Source organism: Podarcis muralis, chromosome 12 (genome assembly GCF_964188315.1).
Source record: "Podarcis muralis chromosome 12, rPodMur119.hap1.1, whole genome shotgun sequence".
NCBI classification, from domain to species: domain Eukaryota; kingdom Metazoa; phylum Chordata; class Lepidosauria; order Squamata; family Lacertidae; genus Podarcis; species Podarcis muralis.
Window position 1 is genome coordinate 30,269,598 of NC_135666.1, and position 21,724 is coordinate 30,291,321.

At 40.7% G+C, this 21,724-nt stretch overlaps 1 protein-coding gene across 12 annotated transcripts in view; it reads right to left on the reverse strand.

Moving 5' to 3' along the window:
- ICA1 (islet cell autoantigen 1) overlaps positions 1-21,724 on the reverse strand; it is a 67,635-nt gene that overhangs the window by 37,133 nt on the left and 8,778 nt on the right. For 4 of the 12 annotated variants that reach the window (XM_028749647.2, XM_028749640.2, XM_028749642.2 and 1 more), the window contains exons 2-7: positions 18,644-18,682; positions 18,149-18,320; positions 15,825-15,897; positions 13,921-14,044; positions 12,814-12,843; positions 11,361-11,604 (exon numbers count right to left, since the gene is read on the reverse strand). In XM_028749647.2, coding sequence (XP_028605480.2) covers positions 11,361-11,604; positions 12,814-12,843; positions 13,921-14,044; positions 15,825-15,897; positions 18,149-18,320; positions 18,644-18,660 — 660 coding nt within the window. In that variant the 5' untranslated portion in view covers positions 18,661-18,682. The remainder of the gene's footprint in view (positions 1-11,360; positions 11,605-12,813; positions 12,844-13,920; positions 14,045-15,824; positions 15,898-18,148; positions 18,321-18,643; positions 18,683-21,724) is intronic. The other 8 variants (XM_028749643.2, XM_028749645.2, XM_028749644.2 and 5 more) reach the window with 5 other exon arrangements.

Sequence of the window (21,724 nt, forward strand, 5' to 3'; positions counted from 1 at the left end):
ATATTGTTTACTTGTATTTACAGTCTACCTTTCTTCCACCAGGAAACTCCACACTATCACCTATCCCAGCACTGACCAGACCCAGATGTGCTTAGATTCAGCAAGGTGGCAGCCTCATGTGGGAGCCATTTTCAATAGCTAAAAAGAGAGGCTACCACTCAAGTATATGTGCTAATCATTCCATATGCCCTGTAACCCTGCACCTTTAATTGTGAGGGCGTGTGCAAATAATCTGTAGTTCTTCAGAAATAAGGAAAAACTTGCTCGCCACATGCTATGGGGCATATTCCAAGACTCTTCCCTGATACTGAACACAGATTCCAGGCTTTATCTCTGGTGACTCACAGCACGAAGGAAACATTGGGCATGGTACCTTTTTCTCTGTGTGCTTGGTCTGATTCATATGTACACAAGAAACTGTGTGTGCGGATTCAAGTCCCTTGCTTCCTGAGAAGCAGAGGCTGGGGGGTATGCGAATTGAAGAAGAAAAACACCAGGACGTGAGGAACAAGCTGAGAAAAAATGGTTTCAAGGAAGGATGCCAACATTGGGATACATGTTCTGTGACCTGGCATCAATGGAGTGAAATGGAGTGGGCATGCAAAGGAAACTCTGAAGTATATGGGTTAGCAAACTCCAAAAAAGGTGACTAAGAGTTTGGAAAGATGTGAGAGAGGGAGAAAAAGAGACTGAGAGGCAGAGAGAATGAGAATAAATTTACCAGCCAAAAACTGGCTACCAGACTACTAGGATCATTTCCGTTGTAAACAAGGGGTGGGGCACATTCCCTTCCTGGTAAACTTCCAGCGCCACATGCCAGTGGTAGGTAGAACCAGAGGCAAAATTGGATGGAGCAATGTTTGTAAAATTTTATTTTTTGTAAAATAGGCTAGCATCTGCATACGCTCACTCACCCTCCTCTGTCCTTCATCTAGACAAGTGAAGGGCTTTATTACAGTTCAAGGGCACATTCCGTTCAGGCGAAAATGCTCAGCAAGGGTGTGGAGCTGGGCTGAGTGAGGGGTGCTGCCTGGAGGCTGAGAAAAGTCCAGTTCTTTACCCAGTAACATTAGTTTTCATGCAATATAGAGAATCAGCCTTTTATATTAACCTGGCCTGCATTACGAAGATTTTCTACTTAACAAATTATTCATTCATTAAGATCAAGCATAGATAGCTTTCCTCTCACAGAAGAAAACAGGAGACATCCTGCAGCAACAGAACTCTAAAATGCAACCACTCACTTAACTCCAGGGCTGATAAAATATTTAAAAAGTGGGAACAGCATCTCTGCTGCAGCAACCCCCCCTCCAAAAAAAGAAGTAGAGGTAGCCAATGCGTCTGATGTAGAGAATTCAACAGGTTCACTCAACAAGCCACATGCTTAAAAGTACAAAACAGTGTGCAAAGATATTAAAAAACATAGGAGCTGTTCTTTATAAAAAATAAATAAAAACCTTTTGATTTATGGCTGTGGGAAAAAAGTCAAAGAGAAAAAAAATGTAAACAGGAGATTCCATTGATTATTTTTTTTTTAACAAGAACCTCTGGGACAGACGAGGGGAAAAATGCCTTGTGGGCCATCTGTGAACAGTCTCACTGCTATCGTTTTGCTAAAGGCATCTATGTTTGCCAGGTGCTGCTGCAGCTTTGCTTGAAAGAAACAAATCTTGCTCAGACACATCATCGTTAAAGAGTAAAAAAAATAATGTTTATGGTAGCGCTTCAGATTCCATGCTCTTCTGTCAAGAGAGGGAGGATAAAAAACAACCACCATGAACTGGTTTTTTAATAAAACAACAACAACTCAATTAATCATTAATTCAAGTTATATACTTTGTTTTTCTTGATCATAATATCTGTACTTAACCTCTGTATAAAAAACCAAAAACCATAGGGGGAAATGTTGAATCTAATTATTGAGGCAAATCTATTCAGGGGCTAACAATGTCACTAAAACACAGTAAGAGCAAATGTAAGTCATATTTACTGGATGTCTCTTAAGTTTTTAAACAATGAAATTAATTCCTATCTATATAGAAAAATTTCTCATGATTGTCTTCCTTCAGATCCCCTAATTTTATTGTTTAGCTATGTAAGTTCCAACAGAGGATCAGGAGATTATTATACACCCCCTTGTGGTATCTAGAATGTCTTATCAATTATGAGGAACAGGAAACATAATGCAACCTTCTCAGAACTGTTATGGAGAATTTGGAATATTGTCTGTATGATCAAATTGAGACATTTTCTTACAGCAAGAAAAGCGTAAACAAGTTTATGTTTTGTGAAAAGTGCAGTATTTTTGTTATGTATGAGAATTTGAAGGTATAGGACTCTGTACAACCATGTGCATTATAAAGAATTTTATGAAATGTAGCGTTTGATACGTATTTTCTAGGCTTTGAGTACATGAATGATATTGTTATGTAATGTTTCCCCTCCCCACCCTTTATTAAGGAAATATATAAAAAACTATGAGCAGAATCACTTATTTAAAATTATGTAAGCTTATTTATGTATTATTATACACACACACACACACACACACACACACACACACACACACACTGATTAGTGATGTATTGCACTTATTATTGTGGGCTTCTAACTGAACCCATGCTCCCACAACTGCCAATATGTAGGACAGGGATGGGAAACTTTAGGCCCAGCAACACGTGGAAGATAAGAACTACCATAATCCCTGACCACCAGCCATGAAGGCAATGGCTGGGGCTGTTAGTAGTTGGATTCCAACAACATCTAGAGGGTCAGAGGTTTCCCACTCGTGATTTAGGAGATGTCATCATGCATATCACCAGAATCATCTGCAGGGCCCACAGAGCTACATTCCAGTTTTATGCACCCCAAGTACCTGAACAGCACAATGTGTTCACTTCTCAAATTACGAACATTTATTGCTCTACCAAGCAGATAGGGCAGTCTTCCCATCTTATGGAGGAACACTGCTTATAGCCTCCAACTACCAGCTATTGCTTTATAGAAAGTTTTGAGTGTTTACAGTCTATCCTATGCATCTTTATGCAGAAATAGCTTTCGCTGTATTATGTGAGACTTGCTTCCAAATAACTCTGCTTGGATTGTAGCACACACCACCGGAACAACTGCATCCTTCTCAGCTGGAGGGATGCAGCAGCTCCATGCACCAGCCCCTCGCTCCTTTTGCAGGCAGCACGGGACCTGCAGGGCACCTGAGCTGCCACAACCCTTCTGGGCGCCCTCGCAGCCCTGGATCATCCCAGCATCGGACAGAGGGGCAGCGCCGTCTCTCTGATGCTTGGGGGCCATGCTACACTGTCTGCCTGGCTGCCCCTCACGCCACCCTGCAAGCCCAGCATCACTTTGTGAGACTCGCAAAAATGGCATTCAGCTTGCAGGACGTCTGAACTGTTGTGCTCTTCTCAGGTGCCCGCCAAGCTCCAGCTGGAGGGCAGCTGAGAAGGAGGTAACAGGCAAGTGCCAGCCCCGCGCTCCTTTTGCGAGCAGCACAGGGCTTTCAGGACACCTGAGCTGTTGATGCCTCCTCAGGCTCCCTCCTGCTGGAGGGTGTCTGAGAAGGATGCAATGGCTCATGACGGGTAGAAAGGCGCCCACCCTGAAACCTTACTGGGGGGGGCACCCCCAGCCCCCCTCACGCTATGCCTCTGACACTGAAGCAAAGTCAAGAAGAGTGAGCAATTATTGCTTCTCAGATCTAGCAAGCAGCTCACATTTATAAATATTCACACTATAATGTAATCAGATATTACATCAATAGTTTAATATGAAGTCAACGGTCAGATAGCAAAAAGAAAAGAAAAAAGAAACTTCTAAAATATAATTTCATGATTAAGGTTGAGAAAGCAACCTAAGGGCATTCTGTAAATCTACTGCAAACCTCTCTTGGATCCAGCTCCAATATTTATCTTGTCCACACTGGCTATAGTACAACAGCAAGTATAGTCGTAATAGTATTGATGATGATAAACCTCTAACATAGTGCATTAACACATTGTTTTCTTTATTGTTATAGTGAAGATCTGAAATACAGTGACTGTTTAATATCAACAGAAAATCTTTAGAGGTTGTGAACAACCCCAAGGCAGATATTTTCCCTTTGAGATGTAACAGCGAGCTGGTTTGAATTCATCTTAAGAAGCTGAGATATGGCCAAGAATTTTGCCAATGTATGCAGCCCATACACAAGCATGTGCCAGGAAGTCTTCAACTAACAATGGTTTCACATTTCTTCAAAAAACACTACAACAACCAATACACAATAACCAGTCATTAAAAAAATAATCCAGGAAAATGCAAGCTTTGGAACAATTCGGGATATTAAGCCACTGTTTGAAGTTAGTTTAATAACCTGGCTTATTGCAGGTTCCTGGTTTGGACAAAATCGGAAACTATGTTTAATAATGAGCTGTCCAATTTTATTGATTGCACCTCAGAGGAGTGAAGGGCTTGTGCACACTAGCAAAGGGCTCCTTTATATCCCCATTTATTAAGCCAAAATATGATTATCCAAGCATTCCCAGTGACTCATTCAGGTCTCTGTTGGGGGGGAACATTGATACAGAAACTGTATTATTCACTGTAATACATACATTGAATTCTGCTGGATTCTGCATGTGCCTAAGGGTTTTAAAAAGAGCCTGTTACCCTAGTTTCACTTGCATCACAGAGCAAGTGGGAATAACTGGAAGAGCTGTGTATCTACAATACCACTTTTATTTTAATTCCATTCATTAATTTAAAAGCACTTCTCCTAGAACATCATTTCAGTTTTCTATTTCTTAAGACTAAAATGGAGTAGATGGGGAAGGAAATCACTCAAGGGCATTCGGTCTACAGTTACTACAACATTCTAAAAGCAATACATCTTAAGATGATGTAATATGTTCCCAGAAGCTTGCTTCTATTTTTAAAGAGCAGTTTTCATTATGGATTTGAAGGGCATCTCTATCACACATTATTACACTGCTTTTAACCTATGAACAGCAATGATGTAGTCCTCCCAGCCGGTTAATACATACTAAGTGACTGCAGGTAGACAGTTATTGATCATAGAGTAACTACAATGCTTTAACCAGTAGCCCTGCTATGGCAATTAAAATGCATGAAGTATATATGTTTGCGTTAAAAAGATTCTTAGAGCATTCCTCTAAAGTGAATTTTCCTTTCCATTCCCCCTTCTCTCCCTCTGAGTAATCAGTGAGTGAAAAGATCACAAGCTGGCCAGACACAATCCAGTTAAAGAAGAAATTCATTGTCTCCTGTTCCAAAGCAACTCTTTGGAATGAAAAGGAGTTTGACAAATGACACTGACCAAGGATGAGTTTGCACTAGGGGTGCTCAGTGGCATCAGACAAGCCCTTAGCTGTAGTGGGGTGCAAGTGAAGCAGGTTCTGTACAAGGCACCCTGCAAAGTACTCCTCCCCAAGGCCCTTGTGGTGACCTAGAGCCAAAAAGGAAACTACAGACAAATGACTGCTTAAAAAAACCTACACCTTTATCGTCTTTCATATAAGGAAAATACGTGTGTGTGTGTGTGTGTGAGTGAGAGTGAGAAAGGAGTGATAGGAAGAGCAGATGCCAGGGTGGAGAGAGGGAAAGCTCTGTTGTGACTGACACGTCAAGTTTGTAAGTTGTGGGAAAATGACTCGACAGTAAGTGGAGGAAATTATTTTACCCTGACTCACATCCCTTTTAGTTCCGCACATACACACACTCAAAATCAACTTTAAAAGGTGCCTAGCACAAAAACCTCTGGGTCAATTTGCCTGAAATTTGACAGTTTCTTATCTAGGAGCACCTTTCTCAAGTCTGACATTTTCAGACTATTTCTCCAAGAAACCCTAAGGAACATTAAGTGGTATCATTTTGACTACTCCTAAAATTGAAAAGGTTGCCCTTGCTGGAAAACAACTGCAGCTATCAAATTGGCAGGATTTACCTCCTCTGAAGGGATAGCAATTGGTTCAACTTTGGTCCAATTCTACAAAGAAATAAAGAAAAGTTATAGATGGCTCCTTAAAAAAACCACCTCAAACCTTAAGAGACCAGCACAAATAACTCTGGAACTGTTTGCTTGTAATTTGTCGTGCTTAATCCACTCTGAAAAGGCTACAAATTGCACTCACTTCTATCAAAAGGGGGGAAACGTTACAGTTGTATTTTCTCTCCCAATAGTGAATTTGGGCATTGTGTAATTCCCCCCCCCCCCAATGCAGACTACCTCAAAAGGCTGTGGCTGAGTATAACATGCATGCTCTGCCTGCAAAGGATCCCAGGCTCAATCCTTGGCATCTCTAGGTTAGGCTAGGGGGAAAACCCTGCCTGAAACTGAAACCCTGGTGGGGCTCTGCCAGTCAGTGTAGCCAGTACAGTGGTACCTTGGTTCTCAAACGCCTTCGTACGTAAACGTCTTGGTTCCCAAATGCCAAAAACCTGGAAGTAAGTGTCCCGGTTATCAAACATTTTTCGGAAGCTGGACATCCGATGCGGTTGTCGGCTATTGTTTCCGTGGCGCCTGCACCAATCAGAAGCTGCACCTTGGTTTTCGAACATTTCAGAAGTCAAACAGACTTCCAGAATGGATTGAGTTTGGTGCTTTTGTTTTTGCTATTTATTTTGCGTTTTTGTTTTTGAGGCTTTTTCGGTTAATTTGTTTTTGTGACTGTGTGGAAGCTACTGATTGATTGTGTGACTGCAGAAATGGATAAAAGCCCCCCCCCCCCCATCCAAACAATGACTATCAGCAGTGCAGGTAAGAAAAAAAAGTAGTTTTAATTTTTATCATCTACAATACTGTCTTATTTATTTTATAGTACAGTACATTGATTATTGCTTTCATTTTATGGATCAATGGTCTCGTTAGATAGTAAAATTCATGTTAAATTGCTGTTTTATGGGTTGTTTCTAAAAGTCTGGAACAGATTAATCTGTTTTGCATTACTTTCCATGGGAAAGCGCGCCTTGGTTTTGGAATGCTTTGGTCTTGGAACGGACTTCTGGAACAGATTAAGTTTGAGAACCAAGGTACCACTGTACTCAGCTACATGGACCAATGGTCTAACTTGATATTTCCTATATTTTCAACAGAGAACCCTGATAGTGCTAGGTTGAGTTCAGGGCCCCAACCACGTAGCAGCTCTTTGTAAGTTATTGCCATGCACACTGTGCGAAACACCTCCTCCAAATTCTGCACAGAGCAAAATGTACATTTTGCAAATTGATTGAATTTGCATGGTTGCATGTGTGAGTTTCTCGGGATACTGACTTATGTGTACAAATGCAGAATGGTGGAAGACACACAGCTCTGGGTTTTTACTATCACCTGAAATCCATAAAATGGCATCCACTGCTACACAGAGCCAGAACACTTTATAAACCTACTAGCAAAATGGCTGCCTGACATAAATAAGCAAAAGAGGAGAACATTTGCAGATAGGAAAAATCAGCTAAAGCCCTGCTTTTGCTCTGTAAACATGACTGATGGCAGCTCTGTTGGACTGACAATTTTCCATCTGCCAGCTTTTTTTCAGCCGACAGGTAACTCACCAGTCTGTACTGATGAAGGTCCAAAGAATAGAAATAGGCTAATAGAGTAAAGCATTTACCCCCACCCAGCTTGAATGCAGAAATAGAGAGAAGACAATATGCTTCAAGAAATGCAGTTTTCATTGTAGTGCAAAGAGCATGAAAACTGTCATACTGAAAGTCGCCATCCAGTAATGCTTAGATTTAAGTTGGTGGAATGCTACTGAGAACCTACATAAATTCTCCTTGTACTTCCTAACATACACAGGTTAGCTGTAAAGTTCAGATAGGCAGATCCTTCCCATTGTTCCATGTAATTTATGAAAAGAACAACAAAAACCCCACACAAAAGAAGGCAAAGAGGTGCCTAAAATGTATGAAATTATATGTTGCAATTGAGGGCAGGAAGAGAAAGAGGAGAAATGAATGGCTGGCATTTCTCTTGGCTTGGCATAATTGAGGAACAAAACAAAAAAGGCCACGTGAAGCAAAATACCCTGTATTTTGAAACTGCTATCATTCAAAGCAAGTCTTGAATGCAATTCTGTAAAAGCTTTAATAAAGCCCAAACATTAAGTGGACATTTCTGATAAGTCCTTAATGGGATACCAGGTCCCATATCCTGTTTCAGATAAAACACCTTAATCACAAGGATATATAATCACAATATGTTTATACGCACATATAAACATCTAAAGTAGACCTAAGCACGCGGTGTGGCAACTTCCCTGTAGCACAGAGCATTCTTGATCTCAATAACAATGCCAAAAGGTATTTGGGGCTATCTAACTGGAGTAGTGGAGAACCCAACAAAGCAGCTGGACCCCTTAAACACAGGGATATTGCTTGCCCAACATTCAGTAGTTGGAATGCCAATGTGTGCACAGCAAGGATAAAACCATCACATAAGTCACTCCCGAGGAACTATGAAAAAGACTACTGCTTCCTTGCCAACTTCGTATGGAACGTACTCAGGTGTTTTGCAGTAGGTACCTTAACTAACAGATTTGTTACATACTTAGGAAATTTACTCACCTTTCCCCAGTGCTTTTTTTCCTTAAAAAATGTTTAGGGGTACTCTCATTTTCCTACTCATACTGCCCCACAATGAGGCCAAACTTAGATTCACAAAATGTTTAGGGGTATGTGTACTCCTGCGTCCCCCCCCCCCCGAAAAAAGCACTGCCTTTCCCCCAACACACCAAAAATGAACAAAAATCCCATCTACTCCGGGGCACTCAGTTCTACTCTACCTTCACTCTTCTAAAAATAAACATTATTCAGCAATGAGGTCTCGTCCACACTTCCACTTGTCCTGCTGGTTTCTCCCGGAAAACCCCGCTCTTTACCTCTGATTTGGAATAAATGTTAATTGTTTTTTCTGTGGATTGATGTTTGCTCCAATTCAGTGTTAAATAGTAGTCTTTTTCCTGGGGAAAGCAGTGGGGCAAATGGAAAACTACTCAGACCCATGTCTAGAAAGCAAAGAAACCCTCTTGGACCTGTGGGACAAGCAAAGTGTGGACGAGCCCCAAGTCAGGTATGCTGAAGATCAATGACATTACTGGGTATAAACTTTCATATTTGCAATTATGTATGTATTGCACATGGGAAAAGACAATAAATGCCAAGTAACTTTATTCTGACCATGTTCTCTACTGCAACAAATGACTTCACTTGAAAACTGAAATTGTCCCAAATATGCCAGTATTAAAAATGTTCTAATAATGTAGTAACACACAACTTCCATTCACCCAATCATAATAAAAAATTGCCACGTCACCTGCATTGTCAACTGCATTCATCATGATTAGGAAAAGAATTTACAGCTTTTTCTTTTCCTAGCACATCTACAACCTCCTGAACAAAGACAGGAGTGCAGTCCCCCTTGTTATGATACAAATCCTCAAATAACTTGAAAGATCTAGTAAAATACTGCCACCCAATGGCACAAATCAGAGTTGCACACTAAAAGACAAAAGCAGCTCCACTGCCCCTTCAGAAAAACATGGAAGTAGTTCTCTGTTAATTCTCATCAAGGAAACATAAGACATTTGCTTATCAAATTTTCAACTGTGAAGCAATGCAGATGTCCACTGCTGTTACAGGATGTGCTATGTAAAACCTGGTGTCCAGAAGAGGAAGTTAGCTTCTTCAAAGTTACAGGGTGTTTAGCTTGATGTTTTGTATTATAAACAATTCTAAAAGGCAAGTTCAGCAAGAGTGGGAAAAGGTTCAGAAAAGGGCAACCCAAATGACCAAGGGGATAGAGCACTATGAAGAAAGGTCACGGCGGTTGAGACTTTTGAGTTTAAAGAAAAGGAGAGTAAGAGGCAATATGAGACAAGTTTATAAAATTATGCATGGCATGGAGAGAGTTGATTGAGAAACGTTTTTCTCCCTCTCTTAGAACAACTCCATATCAACAAGGTCTGAATTCAGGCCTGAATTCTTGACAAACCAAGAGTCTCCGAAATGATGGCAGGGCATGTAGCACATACCGTAGATCTGCGGCTCAGATCTGCCCCAATCAACCAAACATCTTTCAACCAGACATTTTCAGCAGAATCTGGCTACACAAAATGTCCTCTGCCCATCTCCAGAGACCACCTAGCCAGTTATATGTGTGTGTGTGTGTGTGTATGTATATATATATATATATATGTGTGTGTGTGTGTGTGTGTGTGTGTGTGTGTGTGTGTGTGTGTATAGAGAGAGAGAGCGCGCTACAGATGCCTTCACTGGATTGTGAGCTGAGAAGCAACTTGTAGCTCAGGAGGACTGGACCCACTGGGGACTCAGCTAAGGTAAAGGGAGCCCTGACCATTAGGTCCAGTCATGGACGACTCTGGGGTTGCGGCACTCATCTCGCTTTACAGCTTCCGGGTCATGTGGCCAGCATGGCGAACCAGAGCAGTGCATGGAAATGCCGTTTACCTTCCCGCTGAAGCGGTACCTATTTATCTACTTGCGCTTCGTGCTTTCGAACTGCTAGGTTGGCAGGAGCAGGGACTGAGCAACGGGAGCTCACCCTGTTGCAGGGATTTAAACCGCCAACCTTCTGATTGGACTCAGCTACACAGCTGCAAATAAAACACTTTGAATGTGTTGTAAAGTGCAATATGCCATTGTGACACTAGATGGTGACTGTGAGCTATGGCAAATTCAATGCATTTTTCAAAATGATTTTTAACAAAAGCATTTTCAAAACGTTTTTAACATGTGTGTAGATTCCACCTGGGTATAGAGGCAGAATCAACAAAGAAAGCTAGCAATCAATAGTCTTCATGGAAAAGCACAGGCTGCATGCATCTTCTATAGATTGCAATCTATTATGTTTACCTGATAGTAAGTGCAATTGAATTCCTCTCAGGTATAGTATTGCCCAGACGTTTACCTAAAACATTTATATCTGTCTTTCCTCAAAACCCTAAAGAGATGCCTACTATGGTAATATCTGATCCATTTTGTGCAATATATTATGTATGTTTACATATAATCAACTGTAATACAGTTACTTATAGAGCATTCTACTCTTAAGTAAGTCCCATTAAATTTAATGGGACTCACACCCATGTAAATATGTATAGGGTTACACTCTTAGGAAAACATTTCTGATAGTTGCATCTTTCAAAGATGGAAAATATATTCACTATCAGATGAACTGTATCCTGCCACATGGGAAAGATCAATTTATGATTAATTTCACCCTCAGTGCTAGATGTTGAACTATATTTCTCTTACTGGGATAAAACCCATGCTCCATTACCATTTCTCAAGCATTGCTCTCTAGCAAATGGTGGGAATTTTCATACCTTCCTAAACTTCTCCATCTGTTTGTAAAGATCAGGATCCAGCTCTTGAGACACATCTTTCATCCACAATAAAGCTCCTCGGTATTCAGTTCGGCACTGCTCCATTCGATTGACCGTCAACCACGTATCGGAAATAGCTCTGTACCTAAATGTCTCCACTTCTTGGTATAGCCTGCACAAAGGAGTGCGCAATGCCAACCTGTGACCAAAAAAGCAAAAACAAAAATGGCAAGTGTAGGGACTCCTGAAACCAAACCAAAAGAGACTTTTTAGGCTTTGTTTTAATTAGCAAACCAGAGAGACAAAGGGTTGCTAGAAAGGAAATGCCAACGGAAGGAATGCCAACAGGCAAATTAGAATGGACCCCCTCCCCCGCAAGGTTCAGTTCGGATGGTAACATTTAGGACAATTTTTTCACAAGTACACAGCACACAATTTCTCGATGCAAGAACTGATTTAGCAAATCCATTTTTCCTGATTGCTTCTGGTGTATTAAAATAATATTTAAGAAAGCCTGTTCTCACTAACAGTTCATTAATTTCCACACTCTCAAAGACTGAAGCTTTCCTTCAGAATCCTTAAAATGGCAGAGCAGCTTTATAACCTGTTGAAATGTAACCAATTAATTAACAAGGCAATCCTATGCCCATCTACTCAGAAGTATGTCCCACTGGGTACCATGGGCCTTACTTCCAGGAAAATGATTGTCGTATTGCAGCCTAAACAGAATATTTATTATATCAGTGAGCAGCCCTAGTTAATTTGCACAGTATGCTGGTGCTGTGGTGAAACAGCTAATATTTAATATGCAGACGCAAGGTAAAAGTTATTGGCCATGTGGATAACAGGCTAAGCATTCAAAGTATGGAGCCAGTCTGGGTGAAAGATGAAAGTTCCCTCTTGCAGTTTCTAGAATATGGTTCCTATTCCATCCTGAGATCAAGAGAAGCCTTCCCTCCAAATCATACACCTTGACAATTCTTGGAATACAGTACACACTACCTTTTTCTGCTATCACTTATCTGGAGATACAACAGCCTACTCACACATAGGTTCACTCTCCATTTAAACTGAAGCAAAGCTAGTTTAATCAACAAAGAATTCCGGTTTGGTGCATGCATGGGTGACCTGGCCATCAAATTCCTGAATATCTCAAACTACTCATAATGGTATACAGTATCTCTAAGCATTAGGAGACACAAAGGACTCTTCCTTGATTGGGCGTTCCATTCTGATGTTCCTGGTTCACATATCATTTATACTAAATTATACAAGATAGCACTGGTATTGGAGCGAACTTTTTGTACTCTGTCCTAGGCTATCAACTTCTGGCAATGCGACACCATCCACCATCCAAACAGGCTTGCATCTCTTGTGAGACACATGCCTCACAAGATTGCTCTGGTGGGTCCACACCAGTCCAGGATTTCCTTGCCTCTGAAGGTATCCTTACCTGGCCAATGATCTTGTGTGCAATCTGGAGCTGGGGGGACAACAGTAGCTAGTGAGATCGTATAGAACAAAGCCTTGTCAAAGCATGCTATCAGGAAGATATGACAAACTCTTAAGGCGTTTCCAGCTGATAGGTTTCTTGGACAAGGATGGCTTCCCCCTGGCTTGTGTCCAGCAAGGCTGAATACCACAAACCAAGGAATGATAGCTGTTCCATCCTCCTGACAATGAAGCTGTGATACTTTTGGCACTGGAAGGTGCAATAATGTCCTGGTGTACCCTGTCTCTAGATACCAACCTGATCACAAGTATACAGATGAACTCTTTGATGAAAAGAAAACCCCATTTTCTAGTTAAGTGTTGCATCATACTAAACCAGAGGATGGACATACACATTTGAAATTGATGCCAAGGAGTGTAGGTATATGATCATACTGGAGCTAAAATGAAAAGCGGAAAGTGTGTATGTGGTTAGCTCCTGGGTCAAGAGGAAATACTTGAAGAGGGACTGTCCTGTAGAGGCGAGTGGGGGAAAGAAGTGAGTATGGGTCCCTGCCTGCTGTACTTAAATATAGCTGTTGGTGTTTGAGTTTATCTGAAGTGCCTGGAGTCTTTTTTCTGAGAAAGGGAGCCCTCTTAGAGACAACACATTTGGCAAAGACTCCTGGCTTTAACAAACCAGAGGTAAAGATGCGTCAGAAGGCTGAGCTGGAAACTGAGAGGGATCCTCTCTGCAGAAGGGGATGCACGTTTCATTAGCTCTTCAAATCAGAGAAGGAATTAATCTTTTGATTTCCTGCCTATTGTAGATGCTGCCTTGAACTCACTGGAACAAGGACAGGATAGAAATGTAATATATAAGTGACATTGAGGAAGAAAGACACCCCTCCCTCCCCCCCCAAAAAAACACAGACAAAAAATATAGCCAGAGAGCTTTCTTGACTTCAAGCTACCAGCAGTCCTTTCCTGCTTTTTATTGGGGCTGCTGGGAGGCTGGAGATAGAAAAAGCTTGAAACCTCACGTGGGCTTCTTGTGCAGGCCTGCTTCAGAAGGCAGGGCAACGATGGTAAGCTATTTCATACATGAAATCTCTCCAGTCAAACATACCTTTGTTGAGAGGAAAAGCAGAGGGCCTTTCCTGTAGCTTGCATCATCTTGCCCGCTCTGGTTTTATCCTGAGAGCCTTGGGATCGGAGAAATTTCCCCAATTCATTTTCTTCTTGAGACAGAACTGAGATTAAAAAAAAAAGAGAGAGAGAAAGTGGTGATGCACCACTAAGTTTAAAGAAGGGAAATGTTGCATTGCCCCCATTATTCAGGTCACAGAATAACCCTCCAACATAACCCTGCAATTTCTAATTAACCTTCATGAATCCCACGCACTTACGAAACAGACGATCGGGTTCACTTCAGCACATCCCTTCATGGGCTCAGTGTAATGTAACAAGAACTGCAAAATGACCTCTACGCTGAAAAGGCAACAGGAGAACGTGCTATTTTTTGCTTGAATAGAGCTATAAGCTTGGTGGGATCAGATGAAGTAGACTGCTGTGACCTGACTACAATACCTAGAATTTCCCTTGATTGTTTTACACTCTCTTTCAACTCCTTGAGCCTGATGCTCAAGTGACAGAAGTTCACAGGGGCTCGTCAAATGGATGCTGATTGAAACAACTTGGGCACCATGCACTCTTCAGTTCTATTCCCTCTGTATATTTGTATTTTTCATTTAGAAGATTTGGTTTCACAGACAGAGTTTGCATTTAAATTAAGAAAATGTTTTAAAATATTGATCTTTTTTAAAAAAAAGCAAACTAAGGCAGGGCAAAGCATGTCCTACAGGTCCATACACAATAGCAAATGTGAGGACCAAATTAAAAGGTATCAAGTTATGCAATCTCTCAATGGATGATTTTTACTTTTTTCTGTTTCCTTACATTTATATCCTGCCTTTCTTCCATCATGTAACTCAATGAGTTACTCAAGAAATTCAAGTGGTTGCCAGGTAGTCACCTATCCACTCACTGATGAGCATGACGACAACAACAACAACAACAACAACAACAACAACCAGGCTGGCTTATTTTCAGCAGGTGAGTGGCCTCCTATGCCTTCAGACCATACTCTGGAACCAATGTTTTGCTTGAACAGCTAACACTGAAAAACAGGTACAGGAGGGTGCTGCTTCAAGCAGAGGGACAGAAGATACCCAAAATTGCTATATTCAAGTTGCTTTTGTTCTCTGCAGGACAAAATATACAGCCCCCCCTTTCTGCCATAAAAAGCAGCTTGGAGGGGGGGGGGCCGCACGCTTTGACAGAACAAACAACAGGAGGAGAAAAAGTTAAGCAGCTCCCTCACACTCTCTACCACAGCCTCTGATATTGCATTTCCTTTTTTATATATGTAAGCACATGCTAGGGAGACATTTCTCATGTTTTCAGTGTAACAAAAAGATTGGACCAGTTTATCAAACTTGGGGCTGTCCCTACTATCAGAAAGAGTGGGGTAGCTGCCTTAGGCAGCAGTTAGGGTGAGGAGGAGCAGTGCTGGACCCTTGTCATCTGTCCTAAGGCACACACAGTTGCTGGCCATTTTCCTTTGTCAGCAGACAGAGCTGTGTGTGTCATGTGGTCTGCTCTGCACCTAATAAGCTAGCCCACACCCTTTAGGTGTGGTGGAGGATGCTGTCTTGTCATCAACGTTGAAGTAAGATTTAACTGCAAGCATGATTTGCATACAGAATGGGAAGAGGCATCTTGTCTTTGGCCTTGGACAGCAAAATCGCTTGGATTGGATCTGATCAAGTTCGATGTAATATCATATTTTTCTTAGCCATAATATTTGTTTCCGCCAATGTACAAAGCTATCTTTAAAGCCTAGACTGATAAATAATTTTAGTATCAACTTGAACTCTGATTAATGCTGCAGAATACCTCACAATTATCTTCATTTTACCACTAATTAAGTTAGGCTGAAAAGGCGAGGCTAACTACAGCTAAAATACTTACAACAAATCCTTTTTTGATATAGTTCAATTGCTTTAAGTAAATCCATACACGTCCTCTGAATTGAATGGAAGAGCTGAAATGAAACATAAAATACAAACTATTGTTGAGACAGGAGACACAGAAAAAACACTTTCCTTAAAACTATATTTCCCTTCAAAACAGTATGTTGCTTCTGAAACCTTATCAGCTTTCCTTGCCTATGAATTCATAGTGTTTTCCTCCAATGTACAACATCACACATGCAGCAATTTTCTAATACAATTCCTATATAAATACAAAGCATTTGAGATGGTCTGAGCAAATCAGCTTGTCTCACGGGCATTTATGCTCTGTGATATGTTCTCTGCCAGTGAAATGCAACCATGTTTACAGTATAGCAGGAAGGCCATTCTGTGCAAGGAATGTGACGGCACAGATTTTAAGAGGTATAATTAAGGTCACAGGCAGAAAGTAAATATGTAAAATGTAATTTGCAAGCTGGAACCACTCCAAGAAGTAAACACTCAAACTGTCCAATATTTCCAGAGATGAGGTTTATATTATTTTAGTTTTAGAATTTCTCAGGAAATAAATAGTTACAAAAAAAAGAGAGTCCAAATCAGACATCAACATTTGCTTATTTAAAGAGAGACCAGAGAGGGATTAACAGGTTCTCTGTTATCTATGCTAATTCTATGATAACACTGCTATGCTTGTTTTAATTCTACCATTAGGTAACGAATATCCTTTAAAATCAGACTCATAGGACTGTAGAGTTGAAAGGGACCCCAAGGGTCATCTAGTCCAACCCCCTGTAATACATGAATATTGGCTCAATCATACATGAGAGATGGCTATCCAACCTCTGCTTAAAAACCTGCATGGAAGGAGAGTACACCACCTCTCGTGGGAGCCTGTTCCACTTTCAAACAGTTCTTACTGTCAGGAAGTTCTTCCTGATATTTAGTTGTTTCTTGTAACTTGAACCCATTGCCCTAGCCTCTGGAGCAGCAGAAAAATGCTTGCTCCATCTTACAGCCCTTTAGATCAGGCTTCCTCAACCTCAGCCCTCCAGATGTTTTTGGTCTACAACTCCCACGATCCCTAGCTAGCAGGACCAGTGGTCAGGGATGATGGGAATTGTAGTCTCAAAACATCTGGAGGGCTGAGGTTGAGGAAGCCTGCTTTAGATATTGGAATATGGCTATCTATCTCTTCTTGGTCTCTTCTTTACCAGGCTAAACATATCAAATTCCCTCAACCTTGCTAATAAAATGGAAAAAACATCAGCAATTGCACACCAAAAGGAGGAAAGGAAATGGCCGAAAACATACTTCTGTGGCATAACACTGACTTATTTGCTACATTTGTATCCCATTCTTCCAAGAGGCTGGGGACACTTTTTTACCTTTACAACTAAATCAGGTACACGAGTCAGGAGACAGTGATTTCAATTAGGTGCGTGTAGCTTTTTCTTGATTTCTCCCAATGAAGTTTCTCTTGCAGTGGTGCAGCTAGGATATCCAGGCCAAAGTCCAGGGATTTGCAGCTCAGGGGGCCCTCAAATTACCACCCAAAGAAAAGGAAATGGTGGAGGCAGAGGCCAACATCAGGCCCAGCATCAGCATCTAGGCTGAAGTTCACACTAGTTGCCACAGTATCCTTTCTTTCTACTTGTTTTGTTTTTTTTAAAAAAATTGCCAGTGGGAGGCCAGCCAGACATATAAGGGATTACAGATGCTCATTTTATTATTAAAAGAATATTGTCCTTTTCTACAACAAAATCTGTTTATCATCAGGGAAGGAGAAGCATACTCTATTTTATTCCTGTATTCATGATGGTGCTATGCTTTAAGCGAGTCTTAAAATGAGAAATTGCAAGTGCTCTGTATATTTCTTTCATTTATCGAGGCTGGTAAATGTGTTGGGTTTCTTTTCTTTCTTTCTTTTTTGGTGCGGGGAGGTCTGCTCTAACTTATCAGGAAAGAAAAAGCAGTTGGAAAGTACAGAATGGTGCTGGGAGGAGATAAATGTTAACAGTGTGCTTCACAACAGGAGCGCTACGCATGGCCACCTTAAGCACCTCCCAGACTCCATTAAGTCCAGGGTCAAATTTTACTTAGGTGCACCACTGTTCTCATGCCTCATGAAATGCCATATCCAAGGGTACCTCTAACTTTAGGGTGCATTTGCGGGGAGGAGTGGCAAGGGGAGCTGCAACAGGGAAGCTAGGGCTGAAAAGCCACAGGGCATGAATGGCTTTTTGGAACCTGGCCCAATTTTTGCGACCTCCTAACATAGGATTTCCCCCCTTTGTGAGGAAATATCTGGGCTGCCATGCCTACCTCCAGTTTTGCATCCAGATCTGCATCTGAGGCCACCACATGTTCATCCTCCTTCTTTCCTGTGACTTTGATAAGAGTTTGTTTTGTCTTCCAGTATTTCTGCTGCATTTTATTGACCACAGACTTCTCTTGGCCTTGGGCATACCGATCATAAAATTCCCTTGAATAACTGCTAGGAGGCAAGATGCTAGTTTATTTACAAGAGATTTAAGAGACAATTTGAAATCATGTAAGATATCATATAAGCAGCATTTGATGCAATATCTCTGTCTGTATTTACATTCCTTGTACAGTTCTACACTGACTTGCATTTTCCCAACCTCAGCTCCTACTACAACCACCCCAGTTTTCCTGGCTTCTTCATACTTAGGGGTATGGATGAACTATTCTGAAGCTTATAGCTTGATTTTTTTTTTTTGTCAGTTTTAAGAAAGGCTGTGCCTTAACTTAGTCACTGCTACAGATACAGATACAAACACAGAGAAATCTACTTACTATTTGTGGTCGTCCATCTTTTGTTATTTTCTTCAAACACTATGAAATAAAGGGAGAAAAGCATAGCAAAATGATTGGTGTGTTTATGCATCCCAAACCTTTGTCATGTTTATACTGTTTACTTTGAAAAATATAATGCATAAAGCAGTTTGAAATTATAGAGGGTATTTCCAAAAGCCCTCTGTGTTGCAATATTATCCATTTCTCAGAGAAGATATATTCTTGTATCCTCAGTGAATCCCAAGGATTCAGCTAAGTTCATGCATGGATACCAAAGTTCTCCTTAGTAAATGTTATTGCAGAATCATCATGTTCTCTTTTGCATCAGTGGATGAGATTGTTTCAGTTATGGTAGCCCAACACAGACAACATTTAGCTGACAGATACCAATTATGAACTATATAGAAATATATATCATAGGATATATAAGGTATATTGATATTCAACAGTTTCACTATAATAAACAAACAAGAAAAATAAGCTCTTTTAGGGCCATTTTTGCCCCCTTTTGTGCCACTTCCGGGTTCATGGTGATGCACATGCGCGCCATCACACATGCCTTGAATGCATGTGAATGGGGAGTTGCCTGTACTGCCCCTGGTACTGCTGGATATATACTTCATTTAATGTTGAAAAAGAGGGCGGCTGGAACACATCTAACAACTCACATAAACTGTTAGAATGAAGATATAAACCCGGTACAGATACAACACTAGATTCTTGCAAATCATTAGGTGCAAATATGGAACCTATCTTATGAACACATGCCACACCCACATTTCTATGGAGAAATGTTGTTCCCTCCTTCTTTCCAGTTAACCATGATGCTACATAACAATTACACCAACACAAACTATCATCAACATAAACCAGGTTCCCTCATAAGCCACCTCAAACCATGGTTATATTTTGGGCTAGTAAAGCACTAGGGGTAGTGTTCGTCCATATCATGCTAAACATGGTTGACACAAGGAAATGAAGGGTGAGGGGAAATTGTTCCAGAGAACAGAGAAGTGAGAGCACATTACTGAAACTGGATGTCCATGTGCAAACTGTGGTTTGTAGAAGCCAGCATTACATCTCCATCCACAAATAAAGCTAGCAAGTATTATTTTTTAATATATATTTAAATGTCAGTAAAAGACAAGGAAAATTACCTTTTCCATTTATACTTTGGGGCTTTCAAACTGTCAGAAAACATTTACCTTTGGAAACAGCATTTTACATGAAAATAGGTTTTTTCAACTATATAGCAATGATTCACAGGACTGTGTAATAGGCTTAACATCAATTTAAGCCCAGCTATGCTGATGGTATGTTTTGTATGGCAGCCAATTACCAATGATATTAGTTTCATACCAATCATGATATTTACATTTACATGTACTCCCACTGCAGTAATGGAAATACTCTAAAAAGGAATGGATATATGTAAGATTGGCAAGAACTAAGACTATAACATGCTTTGTTTCTTTCATCCTTGGGCTACCTTCTGTTCATTTCTTAATCATAAGGGTAGATGGATGTCTTAATCACATATTCTGGACTGTGACTTCTTTATAGATATCCCTCAGCTTCTCACAAAACAAGACTGCAGCTGCTATCTTGAATAAAGGCCAAGGGAAAAAAACTGTTGCTGCCTTAGAGCTATTTCATTTCTTCAACTCTTGAGTAAAATTAGTGGCGTGTAAAAAGTTGTTGCTAAACAAAGTAACTTAATTTTCTAACTGCTCTTGATGCAGGGCCTTTTTGGTGTTTTTTTAAATAACAATCCACTATGCTGCTAAGGTCTCATTTGAAGAGTCCTTAGATTCCAATAGCCTAATAGGAATACTCCTAATGGGAGAGGCAGGATTTGAGTTTTGCAGACACAATTACTTGTTTATGCAACCAGACAGGTAACAAATATGAAAACAAAAAGCCTTTCATTGTGACCTGACTAAGCTGTAGCTTGTCAGTGGCAGTTATTTGTTTTTCTGTGTGTCTGTTTTAAGTTCCTAAATCTATCACCAAATAAAAAGCAAAAACAAATACCCTCTTGCAAAGTATTCAAGTTGATGGTTGCAATTTTGCACCAAAACAGTTGTTTGGGAATCTGTAGCTTTTATAATGAATATTCCTTCCAGTTCTCCAGCTGTAGTAAAAACCTAGTTAGCAACTAATATCCAGGAAAAAATCCTCAATGAATTTAGAAAACTCTTTCTGCAATACAAAATTCTCAGTCATAAAATGTGCAATACTTTTTGCTCCTCTTACTCAGCTTTTCAATTTCAGGAAGCACAGACCATGCTTCCAATGCTGTCCATTGCAGCTGCAGCGGTTTCTTGAACCCGCCAGTACTGGGCTCCGACACAACAGCTGAAGACCTATGCCAGGGGTAGTCAACCTTTTTATACCTACCATGGTAAAATTTCCTTACCGCCCACCAGTGCTTGATGGAAGGAGGATTCAGCTTGTGCCGTAGAACCCCCTACAGCCCACCTAGAATCCTGAAACGCCCGCTAGTGGGCAGTAGGGACCAGGTTGACAACCCTTGACCTATGCACTAGAGACATTTCCCCCTCTTTTTCCTTTGAAATACCAGAATCACCCCCATATACCATATTCCTTGAGGCTCCTTTCAGTTGCAAAAGTGGTTTACCACACAGCACAAAGGCTGCAGGATGTCCAAAAATCCTTGAGGTGCACAGACCTAACTTCAATTGTTCTTTAATCCTATACCTGAACTACTCATAGCCCAATTCTAAACTCATTTAACTAGACTTGTGAAAAATATGTTTACCTTGCTCCTGGAAGATTAAATGCAGAAGTCATTCAACCCTTCTACATTGGAGCACATGGGGGAGAATACATTCTTCTGTACAGCCAACATTTTCTTGATTAACTATATGTAACCTTTTAGATCCCTCAGTACCATTTTGTGTTTCTGTTTCACTACCTTGTGTTCAACACCCTTAGCCAACACAGGGTGTGGCTGATAGAAGGTTCAGCTTTTATTTACTGATGTGCCTTAAACTTATTTCTACCCAGGTCATTCCCATAACCACTTCACCTATCCCAGCATATCATTCTCCAATATAT